Genomic DNA, 18,703 nt, shown 5'->3' on the forward strand with positions numbered 1-18,703 from the left:
AGCTCACATAATAAAAAAAAATTATAGACTTGTCCACTCACGTAATAAAAAATAAATTATAGACTTGTTCACTCACGCAAACAACAAATTTTACGCGCGCACACACCAAAAAAATTTGCACACACCAATAATAAATTATAGACTTGCATACCTTATTCATTGTAGTGTCTTTCAACTTTTTTATCACTTGATTTGTGTAAAGAGAACTTACTATTAATTTAAATTAAAATGCATCATGATTCTAGTCCATTAGCATTTAAGGATAAATATATTTTTATTTACATACTTTAGAGACAAGTTCATGTAAATATTATTATTTATCACAATGTGTATTTTTTTTCTTAAAGTACAAATATCTTAGATACACCATCGTGGAGTTTGGAAGTGGAATAAACTGTTTATAATAAATTGTCAATGTCATTATGAGATAGGTGGGTAATTCTACACAATGTGAAAAGTAAACGCCAAATTTTTCTTAGCAATTTGTACGTGTTGACTACGTTTCTCAAAGTCATTTTTGCTCCACCATACCACGTCCACGTCATCATAAATTCTCCATGAAAATTCAAACCCTCTATTATATTAAGTACTCTATAAAATAAAAAACACTGTCCTATCTCTTGGACTCTTCCATTTTCGTTCCTCTCAGTGACAATATATATATATACGCATCATAACTATAAGCTAAGTCCATGTTCCTCAATTTAATACACTATCTAGGACAAAAGCTAAAAGAATGGTGCAACAACTTAAGTTACTAGTCCTAGCCTTTGTATGGTGGTGGACATGGTGGAGTACTAGTAATCATGGTGCAGTTGCTGACCCACAAACACGTTTAGTAAACACTGGGTGCAGCACATACAACGCATCAAGCTTGAGAAGCTTCTATGTGAGTCTGAATGAAACGTTTTCAGAAATTAGAGGACAGATTAGCAATCAAAGCAAGCACTTTGCAACAGCACAAGAAGCAAGGGGAGATATGCTTGTTTATGCTATGTTTCAATGCAGAAATTACCTCTCCAAAAATGATTGTCTTGGTTGCTTCACCAACGCCACTACCCAAATCCGCAATTGCTCTGCTGCCAATGGAGCAAGAGTCATCTACGACGGATGCTTCCTCAGGTATATATATATATATGTAGGGAAATATATTTCTTATATTTTTGCATCAATCAATTATAATTATCTATTCTCTTTTTTCATGTCGGCAGATAATTTATGAAGAGAAAAAAAGAAAAAACAACTTTAGGGTTATAATTATTATTCTCAAAAATACATAATTTTAATCGATTGCTGCAAAAGAAATTATTTATAGCAACATAAGAAAAAAGGAACCGATATACGTATATATAAGCTAACCCCCCTACTTATTTTCAATGATTTTTTTTTAGTTTAGTCCTTATGTATATAATAATTTTTAATTTAATTATCTTATTTATTACGATTGGTTGAGAATCCAAATATGAGTACGTAGTGAATTTTCATATTGATTAAAAGTGGAATAAGTGAGGATGATATGAACGGAAGAACCCATATATCTAATATTTTTTGTTCAGATATGATGTCTTTATTTATTTATAATAATGGATTTGCAACTTTATAATGCAGTGGAATATAAAGAATTATTTTATATTTTTGGTGGATATTTACTATTGGTGGATTTTTTTTTTCCTTAATTGGTGCTGCTGCAATTTCCACTTGTGGAAGTTTAATTTGGTCTGATTATTTGATTTCCAGTTCTTATAGAATTAGCTGACTTCTAACAAGTTAATTATTTAAATAATCACGAAAAATTAATGTAGATGTATTAATTAAAATATTAATAATAATATCCAATGTTTGCTTATATATATATATATATATATATATATATATATATATTATTTCTTTCAGGTGAGTTTTGAATATTTGCAGAGTTTCAACTGTTTAAGTTGACTCTGATAAGTCAGGGTTTAATGTCACTTAAAGCTCATTTGTAAAATGAAACTTTTTTTCGTTTAAATATTGAGCAGAAAAAAAAATTAATTGGTTACTGTTTCGTACGGAAATGATAGAAAATGGAAAAAAAAATTCTATATGATTTTAGCACAAAATCATAAGAAAAATTAAATTAGCGGTCATTATTTTTTGTGAATAAGATTTTTTTTTTGGTGAAATGTGAATAAGATTTTAGTTTAACTATTGTATTACTTTTTTTCAAATAAATAATGGAAAATCAAATATTAACTTGATCATTAAAAAAACTTGTGAAGAATTTATTAAAAATGAAATAAAGTGATAATGGGTATTAAAGGCTGGGGATCATCTCATGTTTGTGAACACGTACAAGATAAAAAAAAAAAACTACAAAATAAAGTTAATAAATCATACATAAAAAAACAGTGGATTTTGATCCAACAATTGGCATCTTGGAAGACATGAAATGCTTATGCCATCTAGCAATCAAATAGAAATCATGTTCGCACATTTTACACTTAATCTTATAATTTTGTTAATACTTCTAATATTTAAATTTATATACATATATAACTTTTAGAGAATTTTATAATTAAATATAAGTATTCTAAATCAATTATCCATTCATGTAATACAAAAACACAAACAGATAGAATCTAGCACGTTTGGATGAGCTTTTTTTTTTCTTTCAAAAGTTACTTTTTTTCAAGAAAAAAAGCACTTCTCGTTTTTTGTTCGTTTGGATGTCTGCTTTTAAAAAAAGCAGAAGTCACAAAAAAAGCCAAAAATTTTCTTTCTGCATAAGCTCAAAATTTTAACTTCTAAGAAAAGCAAAAGTCAAAAGCCAAATATTTTTATAAAAATATAAATAGCTTTAACTTTTATAAAAAACACTTCTAAAATAAAGAAGTGTAACACCCCGTTCTAGAACCGGTTTGTTAACATCGCATTATGATATTAAGCGCAGTTACAATCACATAGGTTCAATTAAAATCCGGATAAACTTTTCATTTTAAAACATACCGAATTTATAATACCCAATTTCGTGATCATAACCGTATTACCTTGCGGAATCAGATAAATTAAGCTTAACATCATGGTCTTATTCCATTTTTAAACCATTAATTTACTTCCTATTTATTTCACAACTTCTACTATATTGTAGATCTCTTCATTAGCTACCCGTGGCTTCAAACCGCGCTCAAATCGGAGCACTGTAGCTCAAGTTAGGACAATTTGAAGCAACACAAGAGAGTGTTGGTCACAGGCCCCACGCGCTTCAGCGCGCTACCGGGCGCTCAAGCGCGCGTTATCGAGCGCTAAAGCCTCCACCTGGGCGCTTAAGCGCACGGAGGCAGGAAGCATCAGGTATTTCAGTGTGAATGGGCGCTTAAGCGCGCATCAGGGCGCTCAAGCGCGCTATCCTGGGCGCTTAAGCTCCCATTGGGACGTTTTAGCGCGCAGAGACAGAAGCATCTCCTCCTTCAGTGGCTAAGGGCGCTTAAGCGCGGACCAGGGCGCCCAAGCGCGCAACCCTGGGCGCTTAAGCCCCACTCTGGGCGCTAAAACTCGAGGGGACAGTAAGCATCCCATCTTTCCGCAGCGAAGGGCGCTTAAGCGCAGCCGAGGGCGCTCCAGCGTGCAATCCTGGGCGCTCCAGCGCGAGGAGGCCGAATGCATTGGCACTCACAGGGGCAGCAGGGCGCTTGAGCGCGCTCCTGGGCGCTTAAGCGCGCTGCCAGGGAATTCCAATTCCCACTTTCTTCAAGTCCAAGTCTAAGGGAAAATGCATCCCCATTCCAAACTCCAATTGTCCATGCCCCAAAACTAAATCCTAGCACTCATCCGACCTCTCCTCATGAGGTCTAGCTAGAATTTGGGCAGCATAACCTTTGTTTTCTCATCGTTTCCCAATTTAAACAAAAGGTACCTAATTGATTCTCAGCCCAACCAATTCAATAACTCAATACATAACAAGCATGCATATATTGAATTTCAAGTAGGCATCATTTACATTACATATCCTTTACAACTCGTGGAACTTAGCTTACAAAACACTATGATCATTCCCTTGGCTCCCATCAACAAAAGAGATGACCAAAGGCATGAGCATAGGCTAAGTTCATTCCAATATACAAATAATAAATCTAGCATTGCCTATTCATTACAATTCTATACATGTGAGCTACAAAACAACATGTATAATCTCAAAAGAAATGCCACATTTCATGCATAATCCAGATATGGCCACTTGCCACCAGAGGCTCATGCAGCATCCTTACCTGAAAGGGGGTCCCCACAACACGGGGTGAGATATACGAATATATCCAGTAAACCAGGGGTCCTTGGAGCATCTCTCCACCCCACAGTTCCATATCAGTGTAATAGCAATAACAATAATAATGCAGTAAATACATATCTATGCAAAGTGCAATACATCTCCAGGAGAAGTCCCTCGAGCTCTCAAGCTGTCCTAAGGAAACTCAGATGCAAATAGTCCTACTGGCCAGCTAACTACCAAGTATGATTTACGCATCGTCATGCCACATACCAACATAGGGAAACACCATCCTATGCCACACCAAATGCATACACATACGTATAACAAAGCATTACACTATTTTATTGCATTTATATACACTATAATCACCACTACCCTTTCAGGGCTTGGTGGAACAATCAAGGGAATTACACCCAAGGTCCGAAGGCTTACCTCAAAGCTTCCGTTCAACCTTTGTTCACCACCAACGGTCCAGTAACCAATCAACTTTGGTTTCAACAATAACTTACAAGTAACACACCTATACCAAGGTGCCATAACATCAATCATACTATACAATGAATATTCATATATACTCATTAATACCACAACAACTCTACATCCCAACTTAGCAAGAGCTTACCTATTCCAAGGACTAATCCATCTCCATTGCTTGCTCCAAAGGTTGGTCAATTAAGGTTGATCCAATTGCCTCAATCCTAGACAACACAAGGATACAATCAATGACCAACCAAACAATGGTTCAACAATGCAAGAAAACTCATAACCAAGTGTCATATTCTTGCAATTTTCCAAATATAAGCATTTAGCTATCTAAGCTCATTATCACCGATTAAATGTCGCTCCTAGCATTTTTCACAACATGCTCTAAGCTCCATTCTTCCTAGAACATAGCTAATTTAACAACATTTCATCAAAATCCCTAAAACACTATTCATAAACCCTAACTCATGCAATTTTCAAGGAATCATGAGGTTCAAGGGTTAGAATCTTACCACCAATGGTCACACAACCAAGCAAGGAGTGTTCCTCAAGCTCCCATGGAGGTTGAAGCACTCAAAACCCCAATTTTCACCAAAGGGCCGAATTTTTGAGAGCCAAAATCTCTCTCCACGAAGCTCCTCACTAAGAACTAAGCTAGGATTATGAAAGAGGGCGAGATTCTAAGCGATTTAGGCTTTTGAATCACTCAAAACCATCAAGGTTTCCTCCCTCCTCTCTCTTCTTCTCTCTCCCTTTCTTCTCCTTCTCCTTCTTCTTCCTTTCTTCTCTGTTTCTGTCGACGGGAAAGTGGGGGGGGGGGTTTGGGGCTCATTTTGGCTTTTAGTCACTTAACATAGATTAAGTGGCTTTAAGCGGGTATTGGTTCGTCTATCTATTCAACTCCAATAATTACCAAACTTTACCCAAAAGTCTGGAATATTATTCTAGGAATATTACTACTTTTATTTTTATATTTTGGGCACTTTCACCAGTACCCATTTATACCTCTTAATTTTCACTGAGTACACTTTTTAACTCCAAAGTGACTCAGATTCATTTAATTAAGCATTATACTTAATTTTACCCAGTAAAACATGCTTAATTAATTAATTACACTAGATTTACTAATTAATTAAGTTAGACTATTATAAGAAGAAATAAAAGTTACTTTTTTGATAAGCCCAAGCAAACGGACTCAAAGAAACTCGAGGTGAAGGTGCAATAAGCATGATTTTAATTAATAAAAGGAATTAATCATATTTGAAATCTCATTAATTTCATCATTATTATATAGTTTGGCACATATAGTCATATCTGTTAGAATTGAATATCCACACAGATGCAAGAGACAACCACACTTGTGTGTATCTACAAAAAAACTTTTCTTTTCTATTCTTGCTTTCTTGCTCTTCTCTTTTTCTCTTTTTTTTTTTCTTGATCTTCATTTCATACAAACTATCAAAGGCTATTTATAAGCTATAAAACTGACCAACATAACTCTATGCATAACATCCTCATTACTTTATAACTGACATAACTGACTCATTAATATTCTAAAAAACGGCTAACTCTTAACCATCATTCATTCCTAAAAAAACAAAACTTCTAAACCCATTAAATAAAAAACGGACATTTAAATTTATCGCAACAATATCCATGTAGGTGACAGCTTTATAATACTCAAAAATTAACGTAAACTATTGCTTGCTTGCTCTTTCATGATATTTCTATCTCAAGCTACTATTAAGCTTTAGTCAATTTTTATTTGACTTTGATGTTTGATTCTATGCGATGAGGTATGAGAGCGAGAGGTTCTATGATCAGACCACTGAACCTGGGAATGGTGTATTATGTGGGAACAACACTGCAAAGGAAGCACCTGCTTTTAGAGCAGCTGGACAACAAGTGCTAATGGATCTCCAAATAGCAACACCAAGAATTAAAGGCTTTTTTGCAGCTACTAAGACGCAAGTGTCTGCAGGTGGTTCAATTTATGCCATTGCACAATGTGTTGAAACTGCCACAGAAACTAGTTGTTTGGATTGCATGAAAGTTGGATACAACAACTTGCAAACTTGTCTTCCCAATAGTGATGGAAGAGCATATGATGCTGGCTGTTTTATGAGATACTCAGAGACACCCTTCTTTGCTGATAACCAAACCATTGATATCACACCCTATTTAAAACAAGGTATGATTAAAAAAATGAGGAGGGTTATATTGACAAACTTTTTTTTATACAAATTTACAAACTACACTATGTCTTACCGGTAAGACTTCTCTCAAGAGTATCTTACTTGTAAAACATAGTGTAGTTTGAAAGAATTTGTAAACAAAAAGTTGGTAAATATAACCTTCCTCTAGAAAAATTCCTCTTCATTAATGATTTTGTATGAATCAATGTGTAACTAATGTCAACTTCTTTCATGTATTGTAGGAGGTTCAAGCAAGAAATGGGCCATTATAGGTGGTGTTATTGGAGGGGCAGGTCTAGTTGTGATCCTTCTTATTGCATTATTTGCATGGCAACGATCCAAAAAACCCAAGAGGCTTCCTAGAGGTAAGTAAATTATCATTTCTTTATTTATTTTTATTTTTTGTTTTCTTCATGTTTGGTTTTGATCATTTTGTGAAGAACAATTTTTTTTTTTTTTTCTCTTTCTAAAACTCTCTCCATAAGTTTTTAATAATGATAAACTATTTTGAACACAAAGTAAGCTAATCCAAAGTCACATCATATCCCTGTCTTTTACTTGATTTATTAGGAAATTCAAACTCATGTGTTCCTTAGCAGGTGACATATTGGGAGCAACCGAGTTGAAAGGTCCAGTTAACTACAAGTATAACGATTTGAAAGCTGCAACAAAAAATTTCAGTGATGAAAATAAACTAGGAGAAGGAGGCTTTGGGGATGTATACAAGGTAAACTTATGTTTTTCTTCAATATCTCAATGGAGAGCAATGTTCAAAACCAATAATGATTCTGTGAGGTTTTTTGTTGTCTCCTAGAGATAAGAAAGATATAGTCATATGCTACAGCTACAAAAACAAAGAAAAATCACTCTCATACTAAAAAAATTTCAATCATCATCCTATTGAACAGGGTACTCTAAAAAATGGAAAAGTTGTTGCAGTCAAGAAATTACTTTTGGGAAAATCCAGCAAGATGGAGGATGATTTTGAAAGTGAAGTAAAGCTTATAAGTAATGTTCATCACAGAAATCTTGTTAGACTCCTTGGTTGTTGCATTAAAGGCCAAGAGAGAATCCTTGTTTATGAATACATGGCAAATAGCAGCCTTGACAGATTCTTATTTGGTAACTCATGTTAACCTCCAATAAAATCATTCTTTAGAATCTTTATTCTCTTTTTTTTCCTCTTGTTTTCACCAATCTTAAGTATATACACTTGGGAAACAGGTAACCAAAAAGGCTCCCTCAATTGGAAACAACGCTTTGATATTATTTTAGGCACAGCAAGGGGACTTGCCTATCTACATGAGGAATTCCATGTTTCTATCATACATAGAGATATAAAGACTGGCAATATCCTCTTGGATGATGATCTTCAACCCAAAATAGCTGATTTTGGTTTGGCACGGCTTCTACCAGGGGATCGTTCTCATCTTAGCACAAGATTTGCAGGAACATTGTAAGAAAAAACAAATGCACTCATTTAAATTTGTTGACGAAATGCATTAGATGTAATAAAAGAGACAAATTGAGAAGTTCTTCCCATGCTATGTATAGGTTTTCTTTTATTAACTATGGAATACATATGCACTTGTCAGGGGATACACAGCACCTGAGTATGCAATCCATGGTCAATTATCAGAAAAGGCTGATACCTACAGCTATGGTATTGTAGTCCTAGAAATCATAAGTGGTCAAAAGAGTACTGAAGTGAAGGTTGATGATGATGGTCATGAATACCTTCTTCAAAGAGTAAGCAATTTCTCATGACTAGGTATTGTGTGTTTTCTCATTATATTTTACCATTTGACCTTTGATCTTCACTTAACAGACATGGAAACTGTATGAGAGAGGAATGCACTTGGATTTGGTGGACAAGGCCTTAGACCCTAATGACTATGATGCAGAAGATGTGAAGAAAGTCATAGAGATTGCATTGCTGTGCACTCAGGCATCAGCAGCAACAAGGCCAACAATGTCTGAAGTAGTAGTTCTACTCAAAAGCAAGAGCTTGATAGGGCATCTTCAACCAACTATGCCTGTGTTTGTTGAAACGAATCTAAAGTCTAGGGAAGACAAATCTACCTCAACTGCTTCTTCATCCAATGCTACTGCCTCCACTTCTATTCTATCAGCCAGATGATTACAATGCAGTAAAGGGACATGAGCCAAAAAAAAAGTAACAGAATAAAACAGATGAGGATCTCTCTTCAATACTACAACTGTTCATCAATCCTCGTTCAAAATCATGCAAGTGTACGCGCAATTTTCCTTGTGTTGTTATATGTGTGGTTATAAGATGATATTCTATAGCTTATAGTATATTTTACAGGAAGTTTCATTAAAACAGAAATAGAAGCCAAACGAAAGAAATGCAAATACCCTTTCCATGCAAATTAGTATTACGGCTGAAGAACATTTTAAAGCTCTGTCATCAGTAAATTTGATATATAACAACATATTATCCATCATCTAACAAGACATTATCACTACCCAATTTCAGTTCAGTTCACCTTAAAAACGGAGCCCAAAGAAATATTTAGAGAACAAAGTTCTAATAGAAAAGGTAACAATGAAGAAACATAAGAAAAAACAAAGTCTAATATCCAATAGGGAAACTCAAATCAGCCCCAGCTTCTAAAACTTGTGCCTCTTGTTGAATGATACTCTCCAAAACAGAGTCAAAAGATGCTAATTGAAGCTTGAGATCCTCCACATGTTGAATTAAATTGCGTTTTGAGTCCAATACTTTTTGCAGTGCATCTTGTGAGATTTGTAAACCAGGAAACAAGGCACGTCTTTCAACACCATTCAACCAATCCTTATCAAAACCAAATCTGCGCACGTCTTGTAATAACTCCATGAACTCAGAGCGGTTTGACCCTAACACATCATTAGGACTATGGGTTTGGAGGAATCTCAGTAGATGACTCAGGCGGTTGTAGGCACAACCCTTCAACCAATTGCTAAGTGCTTTGTCATTTAAACGAACAGAAGGATGCTTCACAAGAAAATCAGTCAACAGTGACAGGTTGTCATGATCCAAATGCTTGTTGGAGACTAGTTGTTCAAGTTCCCATGTGACAAGAGAAGCAAAATTTAAATCCTCCTTGATTTGAGAAGAGTTCCCTGTAATTGAAGGAAAGAGTAATTTAAACATCTTGTGCACGAATAAATAGAAAGTAAATAGAATGGGAGAAAATAACCTTTAAATGGCACTGAAGGAGATTGGGATTCAATAGAAAAGAAGCTAGGAGAGTGCTTAGATTCTGAAACTCCAACTTCATCAGGATTAGAAATATGTTCCTCAATAATTGAGCCTACTTTCATTGAAGCATCATCATTTAAAGAAACTAAACAAAATACGGGACAGAAAAGAGTTCAAAATCAAAAGTGCGACGACTTAACAAAAGGAAAAAAGAAGATGCGAGAGTTTTTACCAAGAGCATGAGTCTTAGTAAGGGCAATCTCTAACTCAGAAGTTTCCTGGGAGTCTCTGACATCAACATCTTTGGTGGTAGGAGGCTCTGCAGTGACACCTGAAAAAGAAGGTGTGGCTATTTGGCCATTATCATCTTCCTACACATTCAAATAAACAAACGATATTATCATCCCCGAAGGAAGGACAAGAAGAAAAGAATTATTGTTTAAGCCTTAACATTTACTAACTGATTTTGAATGAGTTGACGATGTTATTGTCTTGACATTCACTGATGTAGTTCCTTCTTCAACAGTTTTCTTAATACACTGCAGAAAATCAAAATTTATATTTAAGTGTGGAGCATACTTCCATTGAAAAAGATAATAAGCATAACAAGGCAATGCCTTCTCTAGAGGAGCAAGTAATGGTCCTAGTGATGTGTTCCTTGTTTCAGAATCAGTGGACAGAGTTGTTGTTACAGTTTTATCGGATGTAGAATCCTTTTGAATGGCTTGATCCTCTGTTTCTTTGAGAAACTATAGAACATAGAAATGAAAATAAGTTGCAATATATTTCTAAGAAGTATATGGAAGTAACTTGAAACAAAAGGATATTTGAAATATTATTGAATTGTGTAAATAATCTGTACAAAGAGGTCTCTATTTATAGAAAATGAAAAATCCTAATACTTGACCTAATGGGCTTGGCCCAATACAACAAATAATAATAATTAAATAACCAATATTTACAACACTCCCCCTCAAGCTGAGGAATAGATATTTATTATTCTCAGCTTGCTAGTAAGTTCTTGAAATCTGTTTGAAGGAAGTCCCTTTGTTAGTAGAGCAGCCAATTGACGCCCAGTGGGAATGTATGGAGTGGTAATCAGCTCACTATCAAGTTTCTCTTTGATGAAATGACGGTCAACATCAATATATTTAGTCTGATCATGTTGAACTGGATTATGAGCTATACAAATAGCGGACTTATTATCACATAGCAGATTTATAGGTCCCTCATATTTTATTTTGAGATCATCAAGTACACACAAATGCCTTGAGCCATAGCTCGAAATTCAGCTTCTGCACTTGATCTGGCGACCACATCTTGTTTCTTACTTCTCCATGTCACTAAGTTACCACAGAGAAACATGCAATAACCAGTGGTAGATCGACGGTCAGTCACGGATCCAGCATAATCAGCATCAGTGTAAACTTCTAAAGAGAGATTGCCATCACGTCGGAATAACAAGCCTTTACCAGGAGTAGCTTTAAGATACTGAAGAATTCTCTCTACTGCCTGCATGTGTTTCTCCTTTGGATCGTACATAAACTGACTGACAACACTAACAACATAAGCTAGGTCTGGTCTAGTACGAGCCAGATATATCAATTTCCCAACTAGCCGTTGATATTGTCCTTTATCAACTAGAGGACTCTCTTCTTCATAGCCTATCTTGTGGTTCTGCTCAATAGGAGTATTAGAGGGTTTACACTCGAGCTTTCCTGCTTCTTTGAGAAGATCAAGAACATATGTCCTTTGACTGATAAAAATTCCTTTCCTTGAATGAGCTACTTCTATCCCTAGGAAATATCTCAGTTTCCCAAGGTCTTTGACTTCAAACTCAGAGGCAAGCCGTGTTTGTGTTGAGATATTCAAGTGTGATGAGTCCCACATTGGTTGGTAATTAGCTAAGTGAAGAGTATATAAGTGAAAGGACCCATGAACCCAATGCCTTAAGGTTTTGGGTTGAGACATGGTGTCAGATCCACTTGCTACGGTTGGTGTAGCCTTAGCTCATTGGTGGTGGTTCCCCGCCACGGGCTTCCCCTGGACTCGCTTGACATTGGAGTTTGAGGGAACGAATTTCCCAACAGTGGTATCAGAGCCGGATTGGGCTCGAGCTAGCCTAGTGATTGGCTAGGAGGCGGGTCGAGTACTTTGCGCTTCGGGTACTCGGTTGAGGGGGAGTGTAACACCCCGTTCTAGAACCGGTTTGTTAACATCGCATTATGATATTAAGCGCAGTTACAATCACATGGGTTCCATTAAGATCCGGATAAATTTTTCATTTTAAAACGTACCGAACTTATAATACCCAATTTCGTGATCATAACCATATTACCTTGCGGAAACAGATAAATTAAGCTTAACATCATGTTCATTTCCCATTTTTAAACCATTAATTTACTTCTTGTTTAGTTCAATACTTCTACTATATTGTAGGTTTCTTCATTAGCTACCCGTGGCTTCAAACCGTGCTCAAATCGGAGCACTGTAGCCCAAGTTAGGACCATTTGAAGCAACACAAGAGAGTGTTGGTCACAGGCCCAGCGCGCTTCAGCGCGCTACCGGGCGCTCAAGCGCGCGCTATCGGGCGCTAAAGCCTCCATCTGGGCGCTTAAGCGCACGGAGGCAGTAAGCATCAGCATTTCCAGTGTGGGTGGGCGCTTAAGCGCGCAACAGGGCGCTCAGGCGCGCTAGCCTGGGCGCTCAAGCTCCCACGGGGACGTTTTAGCGCGCAGAGACAGAAGCATCTCCTCCTTCAGTGGCGAAGGGCGCTTAAGCGCGGACCAGGGCGCTCAAGCGCGCAACCCTGGGCGCTTAAGCCCCACCCTGGGCGCTAAAACACGAGGGGGCAGTAAGCCACCCAACTTTCTGCAGCAACGGGCGCTTAAGCGCACGCCAGGGCGCTCCAGCGCGCAATCCTGGGCGCTTAAGCCCCCACTTGGGCGCTCCAGCGCGAGGAGGCAGAATGCATTGGCACTCGCAGGGGCAGCAGGGCGCTTGGGCGCGCTCCTGGGCGCTTAAGCGCGCTGCCAGGGGATTCCAATTCCCACATTTCTCAAGTCCAAGCCTAGGGGAAAATGCATCCCCATTACAAACCCCAAATGTCCATGCCCCAAAACTAAATCCTAGCACTCATCCGACCTCTCCTCATGAGATTTAGCTAGAATTTGGGCAGCATGACCTTTGTTTTCTCATCGTTTACCAGTTTAAACAAAGGGGGTACCTAATTGATTTTCAGCCCAACCAATTCAACAACTCAATACATAACAAGCATGCATATATTGAATTCCAAGTAGACATCATTTACATTAAATATCCTTTACAAATCATAGAACTTAGCTTTCAAAACACTATGATCATTCCCTTGGCTCCCATCAACAAAGGTGTAACCAAAGGCATGAGCATAGGCTAAGTTCATCCAATGAATCAAGACATACAAATGACCAAGGGCTTTAAAAATAAACTCCTATACATGTCAACTACAAAAGGCATGCATAAACTCAAAAGGAATGCTACATCTCATGCATAATCCAGATATGGCCACTTGCCACCAGAGGCTCCTGCAGCATCCTTACCTGAAAGGGGGTCCCCACAACACGGGGTGAGATATACGAATATATCCAGTAAACCAGGGGTCCTTGGAGCATCTCTCCACCCCACAGTTCCATATCAGTGTAATAGCAATAACAATAATAATGCAGTAAATACATATCTATGCAAAGTGCAATACATCTCCAGGAGAAATCCCTCGAGCTCTCAAGCTGTCCTAAGGAAACTCAGATGCAAATAGTCCTACTGGCCAGCTAACTACCAAGTATGATTTACGCATCGTCATGCCACATACCAACATAGGGAAACACCATCCTATGCCACACCAAATGCATACACATACGTATAACAAAGCATTACACTATTTTATTGCATTTATATACACAATCACAACCTCCACCCTTTCAGGGCTTGGTAGAACAGTCAAGGGAATTACACCCAAGGTCCGAAGGCTTACCTCAATGCTTCAGTCAACCTTTGTTCTTCACCAATGTCAACAATACTCTACTCCAAAACCAACACCTACACATGGTGTAATGCAATCAACACATTGCATCCAAGAGTATTTCACAATCAACCATCAATTCAAAACACAACTCAAGTATGAGCTTACCAATTCCAATGAGCTATTCAAGCTCCATAGCTTGCTCCAATGGTTGATCACTCACGGTTGGTCCAAATGTCTCAATCCTAGACATCATAAGGATTCAATCAATCATTCAACTTACTAATTGTTCAACATGCTAGAATACTAACCAATCCAAGCATGAATTTTCCAATATTATGAACAATTATCAAATGACTATCTAGGCTCATTTCCACCGATTAAATGTCGTTCCTAGCATTTTTCCCAACATGCTCTAAACTCCATTCTTCCTAGAACATAGCTAATTCAACTACATTTCATAAAAATCCCAATTTACTATTCACAAACCCTAACTCATGCAAATTTCAAGGAATCATGAGGTTCAAGGGTTAGAATCTTACCACCAATGGTCACACAACCAAGCAAGGAGTGTTCCTCAAGCTCCCATGGAGGTTGAACTTCCCAAAACCCCAAAATCACTCAAATGGTCGAATTTTTGAGGGGTAATATCTCTCTCCACAATGCTCCCCACTCAAAACAAAGCTAGGATTATGAAAGAGGGCGAGATTCTAAGCGATTTAGGCTTTTGAATCATCCAAAACCATCAAGGTTTGATCTCTCTCTCTCTCTCTTTCCCTTTTCTTCTTCCCTCTCTTCTCCCTCTCTTCTCTTCTCCTTCTTTTCTGTTTCTCGACGAAATGGGGGTGGGAAATGGGGCTCATTTGGCTTTTAGTCACTTAACATAGGTTAAGTGACTTTAAGCGGGTATTGGTTCGTCTATCTATTCAACTCCAATAATTACCAAACTTTACCCAAAAGTCTGGAATATTAATCTAGGAATATTACTATTTTTATTTTTATATTTTGGGTACTTTTGACAGTACCCATTTATACCCCTTAATTTTCACTGAGTACACTTTTTAACTCCAAAGTGACTCAGATTCATTTTATTAAGCCTCATACTTAATTTCACCCAGTAAAACATGTTTAATTAATTACTCTTCAGGCGTCCTTCCTTCCCATTGGACTTTCACCATAGGAATAGATTTATTTCTCAGCTTCTTCTCATCTCTTTCAAGTATCTTCAGTGGTCCAATAGGAGTCTTCAAATTCTCCCGGATTTCAACATTATCAGGTTGAACCACATGAGAAGGATCAGCTACATATTTCCTCAGCTGAGAAACATGAAACACATCATGCAAATTTGCCAATTGCGGAGGTAAGGCAAGCTGGTAGGCAACCGGTCCCACCCTACGAAGAATCTGGTAGGGTCCAATAAATCTCGGACTCAGCTTCCTCACTCCAAGGGCTCGTCCCACACCCGTAACCGGTGACAGCTTCAGGAACACATGATCTCCCTCCTCAAACTCTAGAGGTCGATGCTTGAGATCATAGTAACTTTTCTGACGGTCCTGAGCCTTTTTCAGACGATCCCTAATCATTTTGATCTGCTCAGTAGTCTCCTGAACAAAATCCAATCCAAACCGCTCTGTGTCTCCAACCTCTGACCAACAAGTAGGTGTCCTACACCTGCGACCATACAAGGCCTCGTAGGGAGCCATACCCAGACTAGCATGGAAACTATTATTATATGAAAACTCAACCAGTGGGAGATATCGATCCCATGCAGTACCCTGCTCCAGGGTGCAAGCCCTCAGCATATCCTCCAACGTCTGAATGGTCCTCTCAGTCTGACCATCCGTCTGTGGGTGATAAGCAGTGCTCAGTCTCAACTGAGTGCCAAGAGCCTCCTGCAATGCTCCCCAGAAGCGAGAAGTGAACTTCGGGTCCCGATCACTAACAATGCTCTCAGGCACCCCATGAAGCCTCACAATCTCCTTCACATAGAGCCTAGCCAATCTCTCCGCAGAGAAATCTACCCGAACTGGCAAAAAGTGTGCGGATTTTGTCAATCTGTCCACAATCACCCATATAGAATCATAACTAGCCTGTGTTCGCGGCAATCCCACTACGAAATCCATGGAGATACTCTCCCATTTCCATTCAGGAACATCTAGAGGTTGTAACATACCAGAAGGCTTTTGATGCTCAATCTTTACCTTCTGACAAATAAGACACTTAGAGACAAATTCGGCAATATCTTTCTTCATACCAGGCCACCAGAAATTCATCTTTAGGTCCTGATACATCTTTGTAGCTCCCGGATGAACTGTAAAATGACCCTTATGAGCCTCTGTCATCACTTCTTCCGCCAACTGCCTAGGTACAACTACACGACCCTGATATAATAGTATACCCTCATCATTGCAGGATACACCACTCTGACCTTTTAGTCGTCTAGCACTTTCATTTTGCAGCTGGGCTTCTTTGATTCTGGTCATCAGTTCATTCTCAATGCTCGTGATTTCAAAGCCACAAATTTTACATGGAAAGATTTTAGATAATTGAATATCTCTGAACCTCTCTATCACATCATAATCTCTAATCATCATGCTTGATATGCTCACAGATTTACGGCTCAGTGCATCAGCTACAACATTAGCCTTGCCAGGATGATATTTCAATTCAAAATCATAGTCTTTTAGGAACTCGGTCCACCGTCGTTGTCTCATATTCAGCTCCTTTTGATCAAACAAGTATTTCAAACTCTTGTGATCGCTGAATATTGCAAATTGCATTCCATACAAGAAATGCCTCCAGTGTTTCAACCCAAAAACAATTGCAGCAAGCTCAAGGTCATGGGTTGGATAATTTTCTTCATGCGGTTTCAATTGCCTCGATGCATAAGCTACCACTCGCCTATCTTGCATCAGTACACATCCCAATCCCTTCTTGGAAGCATCGCTGTATAGCTCAAATTCACCCTCCGGGTCGGGAAGTACTAACACCGGAGCGGTCGTTAGTTTCTCCTTAAGGCTCTGAAAGCATTCTTCACATTCTTGTGTCCAAACAAATGGAGTATCTTTCCGGGTCAAACGGGTCAATGGCAACACCATGGCTGAAAATTCTTTAATGAATCTCCGGCAATAACCAGCCAAACCCAGAAAACTTCTTATTTCTGTTACTGTCTTGGGTCTCTCCCAATCAACAACTGCCTCTATCTTGCTAGGATCAACCGCTACTCCCTCAGCAGAGATAACGTGACCCAGAAATTGCACTTGAGAAAGCCAAAATTCACATTTAGAAGGCTTTGCATATAACTGTTTCTCTCTGAGAATTTGCAACACAGTTCTCAAGTGACCTTCATGCTCTTCCTTACTCTTGGAATATATCAGGATATCATCAATAAACACAATCACGAATTGATCCAGAAACGGCTTAAATATGCGATTCATGTAATCCATAAACACCGCAGGAGCATTAGTGAGTCCAAATGGAATTACTTGATACTCATAATGTCCATATCTAGATCGGAAGGCAGTCTTCGGAATATCTTCCTGCCTAATTCGGATTTGATGATAACCCGACCTCAAATCAATCTTTGAGAAGACACAAGCACCCCTCAACTGATCAAGCAAATCATCTATGCGAGGGAGAGGATACTTGTTCTTAATGGTAACCTTATTCAACTGACGGTAATCAGTGCACAATCTCATGCTACCGTCCTTCTTCTTAACAAATATGACTGGTGCTCCCCACGGGGACACACTTGGCCGGATAAACTGCTTAGCCGAAAGCTCTTCAATATGTTTCTTTAACTCGGCTAATTCCGGTGGTGACATCCTATACGGAGCCAGAGAGATAGGCCCCACACCAGGCAACAGATCAATCGTGAACTCAATCTCTCTATGAGGCGGAAGTTGTGGAATTTCATCTGGAAACACATCCACAAACTCCCTCACCACGGAAATAGTGCCAATCTCCTCATGACTTCCGCCTACTAAACCCCCCACAAAGACATATCCCAATGCCCCGGCCCTCAAAGCCTTTCTAACCTGCAACACAGATAGATATGGGGAAGAACTAGTAGCAGAATCATCAGCATCAAGCACAATCCTTTTACCGCAGCAGTCTATCATAGCACAGTTCTTTGACAACCAGTCCATACCCAAGATAACTTGAAGGCTGATCATAGGTAAACAAATAAAATCCAGCACGTAATCTCGGCCTTCATATTTGAACTCAACATCTTTACACAACACGGATGTATAACACTCCTCTCCAGTAGCAGTAACCACTTTCATTGGAGGGCGAATGTCATACATTTGCAAATTTAGCCCAACGGCCATAAAATCAGACATACAGGAGTGTGTAGCTCCTGAATCAAACAACACTTCAACATCCATATTATCAATGTAAATTGTACCTTTCACTAGATTCGGAGCCTTCTCCGATTGCTGACGGTCCATGGTATATACTCTACCAACCGTCTGAGACTCTAGCATAGGTTGAACAACAGAGACCAATCCCTTGCACTTGGGAGGAGGTCCTTCTATCAACAAACTTCTTCTGAGTATCGGGTTTTTTGAACAAGTCAAAGGGCT

The 18,703-nt window shown here is 38.4% G+C and overlaps 2 protein-coding genes and 1 long non-coding RNA gene across 3 annotated transcripts; 1 reads left to right on the top strand and 2 right to left on the bottom strand.

Annotated features, from left to right (window-relative positions):
* Window positions 1-736: 736 nt before the first annotated feature.
* On the top strand, window positions 737-9,055 carry LOC133284432 (cysteine-rich receptor-like protein kinase 2). The gene is made up of 8 exons (XM_061481440.1): window positions 737-1,122; window positions 6,517-6,911; window positions 7,158-7,280; window positions 7,515-7,642; window positions 7,824-8,037; window positions 8,140-8,371; window positions 8,511-8,664; window positions 8,744-9,055. The coding sequence occupies exons 1-8, from the start codon at window positions 737-739 to the stop codon at window positions 9,053-9,055; spliced, it is 1,944 nt and encodes a 647-aa protein (XP_061337424.1).
* Window positions 9,056-9,511: 456 nt separating this feature from the next.
* LOC133284433 (uncharacterized) lies at window positions 9,512-12,765 on the bottom strand. The gene is made up of 5 exons (XM_061481441.1): window positions 12,745-12,765; window positions 10,582-10,869; window positions 10,353-10,491; window positions 10,119-10,181; window positions 9,512-10,041 (listed from the first exon to the last, which is right to left on the bottom strand). Exons 1-5 carry the CDS (start codon window positions 12,763-12,765, stop codon window positions 9,512-9,514), a joined length of 1,041 nt encoding a protein of 346 aa, XP_061337425.1.
* Window positions 12,766-14,157: 1,392 nt separating this feature from the next.
* Window positions 14,158-14,738, bottom strand: LOC133284429 (uncharacterized). Its single transcript, XR_009747903.1, has 3 exons — window positions 14,660-14,738; window positions 14,286-14,362; window positions 14,158-14,194 (listed from the first exon to the last, which is right to left on the bottom strand). It is a non-coding gene; the product is annotated as an uncharacterized LOC133284429 (long non-coding RNA).
* Between the last annotated feature and the right edge of the window lie 3,965 nt (window positions 14,739-18,703).

This window comes from Gastrolobium bilobum, unplaced genomic scaffold, assembly GCF_033153095.1.
Source record: "Gastrolobium bilobum isolate Gb01-03AN ecotype WA unplaced genomic scaffold, APGP_CSIRO_Gbil_v1 utg64618, whole genome shotgun sequence".
In the NCBI taxonomy this organism is placed as follows: Eukaryota; Viridiplantae; Streptophyta; class Magnoliopsida; order Fabales; family Fabaceae; genus Gastrolobium; species Gastrolobium bilobum.

What these genes read in the sequence shown, in the direction of transcription:
- LOC133284432 (XM_061481440.1), top strand. Translation starts at nt 737, where the DNA reads ATGGTGCAACAACTTAAGTTACTAGTCCTAGCCTTTGTATGGTGGTGG. An exon ending in CCTTGACAGATTCTTATTTG is followed by an intron (nt 8,038 to 8,139) that starts GTAACTCATGTT and finishes CTTGGGAAACAG; the next exon opens with GTAACCAAAAAGGCTCCCTC. An exon ending in ATGAATACCTTCTTCAAAGA is followed by an intron (nt 8,665 to 8,743) that starts GTAAGCAATTTC and finishes TTCACTTAACAG; the next exon opens with ACATGGAAACTGTATGAGAG.
- LOC133284433 (XM_061481441.1), bottom strand. Translation starts at nt 12,765, where the DNA reads ATGCTGATGCTTACTGCCTCC. An exon ending in TGCTGATGCTTACTGCCTCC is followed by an intron (nt 10,870 to 12,744) that starts GTGCGCTTAAGC and finishes TATGTTCTATAG; the next exon opens with TTTCTCAAAGAAACAGAGGA. An exon ending in TCCTTCAGTGCCATTTAAAG is followed by an intron (nt 10,042 to 10,118) that starts GTTATTTTCTCC and finishes CTTCAATTACAG; the next exon opens with GGAACTCTTCTCAAATCAAG.